General features: G+C 40.5%; 1 protein-coding gene across 4 annotated transcripts in view; it reads right to left on the bottom strand.

The window, feature by feature from the left end:
• Ppp1r12b (protein phosphatase 1 regulatory subunit 12B) overlaps window positions 1-11,463 on the bottom strand; it is a 213,103-nt gene that overhangs the window by 19,019 nt on the left and 182,621 nt on the right. For all 4 annotated transcript variants that reach the window (XM_055598056.1, XM_055598059.1, XM_055598058.1 and 1 more), the window contains 4 exons: window positions 8,449-8,465; window positions 4,160-4,304; window positions 3,224-3,328; window positions 332-385 (listed from right to left, as the gene is read on the bottom strand). In XM_055598056.1, coding sequence (XP_055454031.1) covers window positions 332-385; window positions 3,224-3,328; window positions 4,160-4,304; window positions 8,449-8,465 — 321 coding nt within the window. The remainder of the gene's footprint in view (window positions 1-331; window positions 386-3,223; window positions 3,329-4,159; window positions 4,305-8,448; window positions 8,466-11,463) is intronic.

Here is an 11,463-nt window from a genome sequence, read left to right on the forward strand (position 1 = left end):
ACACACACACACACACACACACACACACACACACACACACACACACACACACACATATAAACATACACATATATATATGTATATATATATGTGACAATACATATATGTATATATGTGTGTATGTATATATATGTATATATTCTAACTATATATAGTCTATATTTAATAGTCTCTCTCTATAGTCAGACTAATCTATATATATAATTAAGATGGGATTGGAATGTGGCAGAGCTCCCGCTTCTTAAGATGAACTTTTTCCGTTGACATGAACAACAAAGTTAGAGAAGTCAGAAGAAGACCTTGCAGCAAGCGGCAAGGGAGATGAGCATACCCGTTTCTCCACCTCCAGCACCGAGGACCGGTCAGAGGTCTTCTCTTGTTTCTGCTGTGCAAACAGAAGGAAAACACCTGTTATTTAGTCTGTTTCACATGCAGTATCAGCCAGCTTTGCTCTGGTTTGCCACCAGATATCCAGAAAGAGATGGCAAGGCTCTGGGCTTCTCCTTTAGCAAGGGTCTCAAGCAAATTGACTGTGAGATCACTGACACTTGCCTTGAACAGTATGTAAGGCTCCCAGGGAGAGGAAGGCAGGAACAGTCCCTGAGGCCCAACACATGTGCACAGACGTTACTTATAGCACACTCACCACCTTCCCTCTCCCTTTAGACTCCAAAGTCCAAACTCCTTACACTGGATCACCCCTGCCCCACCTCTAGATCAGCAGCTCTTCTTTAAAGGCTGGGAACCCCTTAACTTAAATGCTTGAGCCTTGTGGCACTCTTGTAAGCAATCTTCTGTCACTTCTGTTCTGAGCACTGAGGCCATTTTCCTTCTAGTGTGGTGGTCTTCACATGAGGCAGCCAGTCTTCTTAGCTAGTTTCTGCTTTCTTAACAGAGCAGTCCCACTTTTATCTGTTTGTTTCTGTTTTTAATTTGTTAACAGGATTTTATTTGAATAAAGGAGTTACAATATATATTTAGATCAGTATATATTTAGATTAAATTGAACTGACTTTCAATTTCAATCCTTCAGAGGAATAAAAAGATTTGGCCCCTAAACCTAAGAAGAGTAACTTCAAATGTAAGAACCTGTAGGTCTCCTTTGGTCTTCGCATTATGGGACTGGGTGGAATTTTGTACATTCAGTAGACATTTAATGAATAAAGGATGACTATTTTGTCTTGCCCAGCATAATGCCCAGACATTTGCAATAAATGGGGACATCAGGCTGGTCCTGCAGAAGATTCCCTCCCCCTTTTCTTCCTTTTCTTTCTTCCTTTCTGCTAAAACTAACAATAAAACTTAGAATTCTGGCTCTCATCCTAGACTTTTACCTTCTGTTCTGAAGGTCATGGCTGTCTGCCTTTATACTGCATCTACTGAGAAGCAGAAAGGAAAGGGAAAACGCATTAGCAGATCTCAGAGTTTGTTATATCTTCCTTTGTCTCTTTCCTAAGCTTGACAAACTGGAAGATTCCACGATTCACAAAGTTCAGAATGCAAAGAACTAGTTTTTTTTTTTGTTTGTTTGTTTTGTTTTGCTTCTATAGTTTTAAATTATAACTCCTTTGACATTTTATGCAAAATGCTGCATGTGTCCATGTGGGAACTGTCTCCAAGCAAATACATGAGGCTGACAGGCCCTCCCTCCCTCCCTCCCTCCACAGTCCTAGCAAACATCTCCATTTTTGGTAAATAGACACTTGGTTTGTAGCACCATCATTTCTTTCTGAGCTTGTATCTGGTAAAGTTAAGTGTATCCCAGCATACCTAGCAGGGTAGCTGGCTAGCTGGTGGATAGTGCTGCCCCAGTGGCTGGGAAAGGCTGATTCTGTCCTGATGTTCTGTGGGAGTCACTCTATGTAGTTTGTTAGGCTGCCACGGACAGTGCATGGCTGGTGGAAAGCATGAACTCTAAGATCTCTACAGGCTAGCATCAGCAGCTCCTGCTAGGAGTCGACCAAAGTGTTCTTCATGGGGCTGCTCCTTTATGTCCTGCAAAGGGTGCAACTTCTGGGAGCAGCTTAAGGGCTGCATTTAGTACTAGCTGCTGTCCATCTGGAAGCTATTCAGAACAAGACATACTGCCTAGCTCAGTAATGCAGAGGGGAAAGTGACCATAAAGCTTATTTAGTTCATTCCTCATCTGATGGCAGGGTCATAACTGTGTCATGGACTTTTCTTTGGAATTCAGAGACCTTTGTTGTTTGTTTGTTTGTTTGTTTGTTAAACCTAGTATGTGTTAGCTCAGAAAGAGTCATGTTTGGTTCCTGTCACTCGCTTTGCTCCCTTGTGTATCTCATGTCAGAGGGGCTAGAATAAGATGCTAAGAGGGTCCTCAACCCCTCCCCGACTACGTATCATATGCTTGGGACTACATGAGCCTATAATTTCATTTTTGCTTTTGGATTATATCATATTACCAGATTAAGTAGCCACCTCTGGTTTTCATTTTATATCCTCATAAAGAGCCCTTTTTAACTCAGTTCCGCTTTTGAAATACTTAGTCCCCAGGCGTTCTAGGAGGGCAATAACTCAATAGGTTTCCTGTTAACTCTGCAATAACCCAAGACAGGATTGTAGCTCTCAGCTGCAGGGTTTGCTTCACGGGCAATGAGATCATTACCCCGGCAGCCTCTCAAGCTTTGTGTAATTAAATCAGGCCTGGCAGTAAGAGCGAGTGGCTTACTCGCTCATTCTGTTAGTATTTCCTCACTGCCAGATGTAGGGGGACATTTTGCTCCAGGGTGGAGTCCTCCTGGAACCTAATGTTGAACCACTTCATTCCCTGATGTAAGCAAACCACTTAGTGATTCTTGGGCTCCTTTTGGGACTCTCTATACTTGGTTATAGTGTTCTGCTTATTTCTCTCCAGGAGTCAAGGTGCAGAGGAATTGAACTGCTGCATGAGCAGGATGGGAGGAACCTCTAGCACTGACTCTGTACTGACCCGGCTTGTATTCTATAGTGAGAAGTTGTATTAACACTAGTTACTACCATTCAGACCCTCAGTTAGTTGTTCACTGAACTTTACTATTAGTTTTCACAATTACTAAGTTAAACAGCCACTGAATCTTAAACCTTAAAAGGAGACTATAGAACGTCCATTTGATCAGCTCAGGGGACGTGCTACTTGGACTCCGTCTCAGAACCTGTTCCCTAGATTCTGAGTTCACCTCTTTGTATGGATCCCCCCCCTCCCCCCCGTTCTTCCTCTCCTTACCTGGGCCATCTTCTCAAGCTTGGACTTTATATCAGCAAGCTCTAGTTGGGCCTCCTGAAGTTTTGTCTTCAGTTTTTGGTTTTCAGTAAGGGCACTCTCGTAGAGCTGTGAGGGGAACAGAACCAGGTCACTGGGTGGTCTCCTAAGTTATGCTCCAAATCTCCATGATCAACTGGGTGGAGAGGAAGAAGGTAGTTTATGGAGAGTCACTGTTCTCTGGCTTCAGGACCTCAGGTGCTGGACACAAGGAAAGGGTGAGGCTCTAATATCAGTGAGGATAAACTCCGGGAGAAAAACCAGTTACCCATTTCTCCCACATGGTCTCTGCATCGCTTAAAATGTAGCCTCTAGACAAAACAGAATTATTGTTTCTGGAACCAGTGTGGGTTTTTTTTTTTTTTTTTTTGTCAAATTCAATAACAAAAATAACAAAAGTATCAACCTAGAAAAATGTCCTTAACCAAAATGTTTTGGTTCTTCCCTCTCACTCCCTATATCTCAAACACCTGAAAGGGAATGTTTTCAAGGTCCAAAGAGCAAGAACCAAGACAAATGGATGATAACAAATTTTTAAAAACTAACACCAAAATATTTGATATTCAAAACACCTTACTAAAAGCATGTTTTTTCTTAAAAATAAGTCTAACCAAATAATTCTCATGGGCTTGGACATACAGCATTGCGCTTTTTACTCTTCCTAAAAATAAATGTCTTACTTTCCCCTATACTTTTAAATATTTGATCTAGGCATATACTTACTACAATAAAAACAATATACAAATGTCTTTAGTAGAGAGATGAAGCAAACAAAGAAGACACTTATGTATCTTTTGAATTCCTTATCCAGAATTTTGCTCTTTTTTTTCCTTTGGTAGAAAAAACTGAGAGGTTTACATATCATAAGCCAAGAAAAGGAGACCTGGCCAGAGAGCCTACTTTTTTATAATCCTTGTTGCTGTCCTCTTCTACCCTGCTGGTCAGGCTGGCTAGACGAGCCTCCCTGGCCTCCCGACGGGCTCTTGCTGAGGTGCGGTCACTGTAAGAATCACTGCTTGCTGGGTTACTGCCTCCTGACTCCAACCTATAAAATAAATGTTGAAGATAAAAAAGTTGGTGTGAGAACACAGTGTATGTGTGATAGAGCCTGAAGCTCGTCTGTGCCTTTTCTAAGAAGTATTTGGCCAGAATCTTGCCTATTTTGAATCTCGCAGTGAGCATGCCCAGGTCTCCTGGCCACACCACAGCAGTGAGTATGCATATAAGCTAGTATGCAGCTTGGGGAGAGAGGCTATCATTTGCCAAGAATGGAAATGGAGTTTACTTGAAAAATTGGTAGCTTGGATCCATGTGCTGCTCTAAATCTTAGAACTTTCAAATTAATCTGGAGTTGAACAGCTTCTTTGGAGAGTGTCTTTAACAGTCAAAGTTTCTTGGGTCTGAAGGGAAAATGATTACAATGAACTGTCAATGAATCAGAAACACATGGGCTTGGAGAGGCAGCCAGTAGAGAAAGGAAGAATAGCAACTGCAGCATGACACTTGGGCTTTGGGGTACATAGCAGGGTTGCTGGAGTCACACACCCAAGCAACCTGTTTTCTCCCCTGTATTCTGTATTAAGACTTTTTGCTGTAGTTAAGATTTCTACATCTGCCAAATGAGCTTCCAGAGCTGTTGGTGGCTTTATTTCCAGCACTGCTAAGTATTTCAGGGATGGGTCTCTTTGTTAATTACCAGCTCTGTGTCCTACTGTCACTTTAATCCTTCACACTAGCTAATGTTTTTCCGAGCTTTGCTCTTTGCTCACTACTGGGTCGCACATATCAAAGTGCTGTGTGCAAACCAGCCCTCCAGTGCACTGTCCCCTGAACTGATTTGGTTTGTACCATCCCAACTGTGAGACCTGTCTGGTTTCTGTGGTGGCTGCTGGTAGAGCTGAAGTAAGCCATAAAAAGCAGAGGACAGTCATGGCAAGGCAGTGAGGCAATAGTGAAGTGGTAGCTACAAGGGAAGTTGGGGCCTTTTTCTCTTAGAGATGCCAGAACCTGTGCTCTTCTTAGCATCCTCACTCCTTACAATGGAAATCTTTGTATTGATGACTTTTCTGACTACAAAAGCAATACATTATGTAACACCAAAGTATCCACCCCATAATCTTGACCAAGAAATAACTGCTTTTAACAGTAGATTTCACATACTTCTGTAATGTCAAATACAAGTGTTAAAATATATATTAAAAGCCATATACACATTAAAGCCATCTAAGACCTACATTTACTTTATCTCCCTACATTCATGATTCTGTGAGCATCTTACCATATAAATAAAAATGTACTTCCTCCTTAAAAATGACTATACAGTTTATTCCATGGTTAACTGGTAATTTAACCAAATTTCAGGTGGTAGACACACTGCTTCAAACTTGTTAGCTATTAATATATCTATTAACAATACTAAAAGGTGCAGTCTAATTTGTAATTCTTGGTACAGTTAGCCAGTTACTTTTATTTTATTTTGTTTTATTTTGGTGGTTGTTGTTTTCTGTTTGAGACAAGGCCTCATATAGCCCAGAATAGCCTCAAACTTGCTGATGTTCTTGGACTCCTGATCCTCCTGCCTCTACCTCTTGAGTGCTGGAATTACTGTTGTGTGCTATTTGCCTCCACTGGCTCAACTGTCCAATTACTTTTTTAGAAAAAAATTTAGAAATGCAACTATGTGATCAAGGTCTACATTGTGAACACTTATTTATAAATGGCTATGGTGCCTTCCAAAGAGATTTAACCCTTTCCAGTATCCTGGTTTGCTTTCTACAGCTGTGATAAACACCATGACCAAAATCAATGTGGGGAAGAAAGGGGTTAATTTTAGCTTACAGGTTATAGTCTATCACCCAAGGAAGTTACAGCAGGAACTTATGGCAGGAGCTTCAGGCAGAATCTGACCAGGAAACAGTATGTACTGGCTGCTTCCAGGCTTATGTCCTGCTACCTTTTCTTACACAGCCCAGGCCTTGGGATGGCAACATCCACAGTGGGCTGAGCCCTCCCTCCAACATGAATTAACAATCAAGAGAATGTCCCACAGATATGTCCACAGGTCAATCTGATGAGGACAGTTCTTCAGTTGAGAGGGAACTCTTCTCAGATATATCAAGTTGACAACCAGGATTTACATCACACCAACTTTAAAGGAAAATGCTACTCTTATTGTCCTGTTTTAGTATTTTAAGTTGTGAGGGAGGCTCAGTGTGTTTGGTTATTCAGTGCTGCTGTGTCTGGGTGGCCAGTCACACTTTGTTTAGTGAAGCAGCTTCATCTTGTCACACCCTGGATGATGCTCTTACACATAGGGCTTTTATAACTGTCCAATAACATCGCATATTAAAAAAAAAAATCTCACTTCACTTTTTGTCTGTTTATGGCAACTCTTTTTTTTTTTTTCTCTTAAAAGCATCAATAGTCTCTTATTTTTCCATTATTTTAGTTTTTTTTGAGACAGGGCTCCATATTGCCTAAGTTGGAGTAGGATTTCCTACGTAGTCCAGGCTGACCTTGAACTCCTGATTCTCTTGCTTCAGTCTTCCAAGTGCTGGAATTAGAAGTCTGAGTCATCATGCCCAGCTATTTACAGTTATTTTTTAATAACAACAATGTAAAATTACATAATGAAACTTGACACTTTACAATCTTTAGGGTACTGTTTGGGAAGGTGTTTCCTATATACAAATAATAAAATACTGTCTTGTGCTATTTTTGTAGGAAAGGCCTTTCTCTTTTAAAATGTGACTATTTGAAATCTATTTCTGTTGGTTTTTAAGTATAGAGTGAAAGAAGAATGTATTTTCTCAAAACAAGCAAAAAACCCAAACCAAAACAAAACAAAATAGTCCATTTTCTCAATAAGTCTGTATCCACCCGAGATGAAAATTCACATTATACATACGACTTTTGAAGATGCTGTGGTATGGACTGCATTCTGTCAATCTCTTTGCTTGTTATTGTTTTTATATATTTACTTATTTGTGTGCACATATGTGTGTGGGTCAGAGGACAGCTGTGAGGAGTTGGTTCTTCCCTTCTACCATGTGGGTCCTGGGGTCCCGCTCAGTTGTCGGGTGTGCTGGCAACACCTTTATTTAGCCGAGCCATCTCACCTCTGTCTTAACTCCTAAACTGCTATTTCAGTATAATCACTACAATTTTATGGTACATTCTGACATCTCTAGAGAAGTGTCCTTCAGTGTGGCCACTGTAACATACCTGAGTTCTTTAAAGATGAGCTAGAGCAAAATACTACTCTTTGTGCTTTAGAAAGTCATTTTATACTACTTGATAGGTAAATTATTTATCCTTGGCTTGTACTTGGTGAGAGGGCAGACATAGAAAGAATACATATAAATCTTAGTATATATTAGCAAGGTTGAACTAGCTCAACTACCAATTGTGAAACCAATCCCCTTGTGACATCCTAGAACCACATCTGCTCCTTATCCCATTTTCTCTTAATCGCTCCATCACAGGATTAGTGGAGAAAGATGCAAACATTTAGTTCCAAAGTTGCTATCATCTTTATTTTCTTATTTAGGAGGACAGCTACTATGTACCTTCGATACTATGTGAAAAATTATAGAGGATCCTTATTTATTTATTTTAATAATTGCAGAACAGGCATTTAGTGCATGTGATTCATAAGTACCATTTGAATATAAGATATAGGGCTGGGTTCACTATAAGGTGACAATATCTCATCTGTCTCAACTCAGGGGTCCACGTGGCAATCACCCTATCTTCTGAACTATCAGATCACATTAACTGCCCATGCTGTGCACCCACCATACCTGACTGACAGTCTAGATGGGACTTCCTGCATTCTTCTGGAAAGCGCCGATGCTCCAGTAGATTGTAAACTAATGGCAGGCCTGGGCAATGCCTCACTCATGTTACCTCCTATTACCCAGCACAGGGTCTGGGCCTGATGCTTCAGGACAATTTATCAGTTGGAAGTAAACAAGGTGGAATGGAAAGAAGAGAATCTGGATGCAGGAAGGTGAGCTGAAAGCTGCTGTATAACACTGGGCAAGAGGTAAGTCTGAATTATTGTGGTGACTAAAGAAAGAAAAAGGAAGGATCCAAAGATCACTACTAAACTGTTATATGAAACTAAATTTAACTAGACATACAATCACTTACAAGAAGTAAGCATGCATATAAAAGAGAGTTCTTACCTAGAAAGTCTTTCATGCTAGAGAAAGGAGACAAAAACAAAAAAGAAAAAGAAAATAGCATTAGCAAGAGACTAATTTATATTTCCATTCATAAATGTACTTTTCAAATCAGATGGCTCAACTTTATAGTAAAGAGAGCTGTTGCTAATTGAACTGTCGGCACAAAAGGCCACTTAGCTCTAACCCATACTTCTTTGTATTCCACAGCTCACTGGATCTGGGGCTTTGGAAAGAGCATCTTTCAAACTGGCAGACTCCCAAAGTACAATGTGATCAAATGTTTCCCTCTCTACCAGCTACACAACCAAGCCTATGCTGCAGGAGTGACTGTCATTGGCTTTCATGTGACACAGAGCCATTCAACGGGAAATATTCATCCTATTATCCTTCAGTTTCCCCACTGCCCAAGCATTCCCTGAGAAAGCAGTGCCACTTATAAACACAAAAACTCAGGTCAGTTCCTGGCTTCCTCCCAGATCTACAGTAAAGGTGAAGGAGTGAGGGAGCTGTGGGGTGGGGGCACAGCCCCATCCTAGTCCCTAGATGTTGCTAAAGACATAGAATGAAAATAGTAAAGTATTTTGAGATTTTAGAAGAAACACATTTCATAGATGCAAACTAAAAGTTTAGTCCTTGTTTTAAAAATAAAAAACCAACAACAGTGACTATGTCTTCATCTTCCATTTCTAAAACATTATAAATGACATTTGCCCTTCTATTCTTTCATTAAAAAAAAAAGAACTTAAACAAACAAGGATTTAACTATTTCTATGAATTTATTTATTTACTTCTTCTGAGATGTTAAGAGTAACAAAACCTCGAGCCCAGCGAGGTGGTATACGCCTGTAATCCCAGCACTGGAGGAGGCAAAAGCAGGTGAATTTGAGGCCACTTTGGTCTACAAAGAAGAGTTCCAGGATAGCCAGTGCTAAACAGAAAAACCCTGTCTTGAAAAAAAAAGCCAAACCAAACCAAACCAAACCAAACCAAACCAAACCAAACCAAACCAAACCAAACCAAACCAAACCAAACCCAAAAGAAACAAACAAAACCAAAAGAGTAATAAAACCTCAAAGGGCAAATGACAAGACAGTGAGGAGGAGCAGTGTACAGAAATGTGCAAGAGGAGGAAGGACCGTTAGCTGGGAGCTTGTTAAATCCCTGGAAGCCACCATTTCGCCTGCCAAGGCACAGAACAGCCTAATACACCACAGCCTGGAGTTATACTAGGACATGTCCGGCCACAGCACACCTCAGGATGGCTTTCTGTGGGGTCTCTCTTCAAGTCAAGGGTTGTCCTTAGAAGGGTCACAAGCACTTGTCAAATGAGCACATCCTAATTCTGTAGGTTCTTTTTCTGTGTCCATGGAGTAGAGATTTTGTGTTGTTGTTAATAAGTTCCCACACAATTTAATTTTTTATCTCTGGTTAAGCGTCATGGGACTAATACATTTGAATTATTTTCATTCATTCATTCATTCATTCATTCATTCATTCATTCATTCATTCATTCATTCATTCATATACATGCATGTGTGCCACAGCACAGGTGTGGTCAGAGGTGAGGTTTCAGGAGCCAGGGACTGAGCTTAGACCAGGCTTGATAGCAAGTATCGCAGAACGATCTTTCCCTGAACATACATTTTAAACATGGAGACAGGTCCTATTTGAGGTAAGAGGGGGTCATTTAGAAAAAAATTGTGGTATATCTGTACGACTCACATATACTTGTTTGAGATGTTCTTTGAGAATTCTAAAATTTAGAAATCTGGAGTTACGACAATTTTTCTTTAACATTTATAAGTCTGTTTTGATTTGTTTTCTTTTTGTTTTGACAGAGTCTGGGATCAAACTCAGAGATCTGCCTGTCTCTGCCTACCGAGTACTGGGATTACAGGTGTGAATTGAGCCAGCTATATATTTATAAGGGGTTTTAACAAGTCATACCTGTCTGTGTTCCATATGATTACCAACATCACCATTATCTAAAGTTTTCTCCTTCAGCATTAAAACATTAAAAACAAGAACAACATCAACAAGACCAGGGCCCAGCACGTAAAGGTACTTGCCACCAAGTTTGGCCATCTCAGTTCGAGTCTACATTGTAGGAGGAGATAATCAACTTCCAAAAGTTGTCCTCTGACCTCCTCATGAATGCTGTGCATGTGGACACATGGACACACACATACACACACACACACACACACACACACACACACACAAAAAAAAAAATAATAAGTGTTATTTAAATTTCACCACCTCTCAATAATCACTATTATTCTCTATGTAGCAGCGTCCTAAGAGCAGAGTGTGGCAGCACAGGTCTGTAGTCACAGCTTTTGGAGAGGCTCAGGCAGGAAGAGCACACGAAAAAGCCTATGTGGGCTACAGAGTGAGGTCAAGGCCAACCTGGGCATCTTAGTGAGGTCTTGTGTCAAAATAAAGAACAGAAAGAAGTTAGGGTATAAAGCTCACTCAGTGGAGCACTTGCTTAACATGTGCAAGACCCTAGTGTCAATTCCCAGGATAGGGTGGGAGGTGAGAGAAAAGAATTCAACTGAGAGGTTAGGGTGTTGGCTATGTCCATTCACTAGCTTTGTGGTAAGATCAATGTTACAGCGTGCAGGTGAGTTAAAACCCACCCGCCCAGGAAAATGTTAATTGTAACTTGTCAAACAGTTGTGCATAACTGAGACTGAACGTCATCTGGCCAGTGTGAAGAAACTTCTGTACTTAAAGCCTATAGTATGCAGAGCCGTGGAGGAGAGGCCCAGAGAAAGAGGCCTAGCTGGTAGCATGACAAGCCAGGACAACCCTGTGAGCATACTTGATGAGCTTGTCTGGAGCATGAGTGGGAAAACATGTGAATGTGTGCTATGGAGGCAAGCAGTGAGTGATTCCTGAGTGACTGTTAGAAGCTTCTAGATGAGTTCTGAGCAGATGAATATATGTAGGGAAATACATATATGCATGTATATATATATATATATATATATATATATATATATATATATA

The sequence above is a fragment of the Psammomys obesus genome, unplaced genomic scaffold (genome assembly GCF_907164565.1).
Source record: "Psammomys obesus unplaced genomic scaffold, mPsaObe1.curated_primary_1811, whole genome shotgun sequence".
In the NCBI taxonomy this organism is placed as follows: domain Eukaryota; kingdom Metazoa; phylum Chordata; class Mammalia; order Rodentia; family Muridae; genus Psammomys; species Psammomys obesus.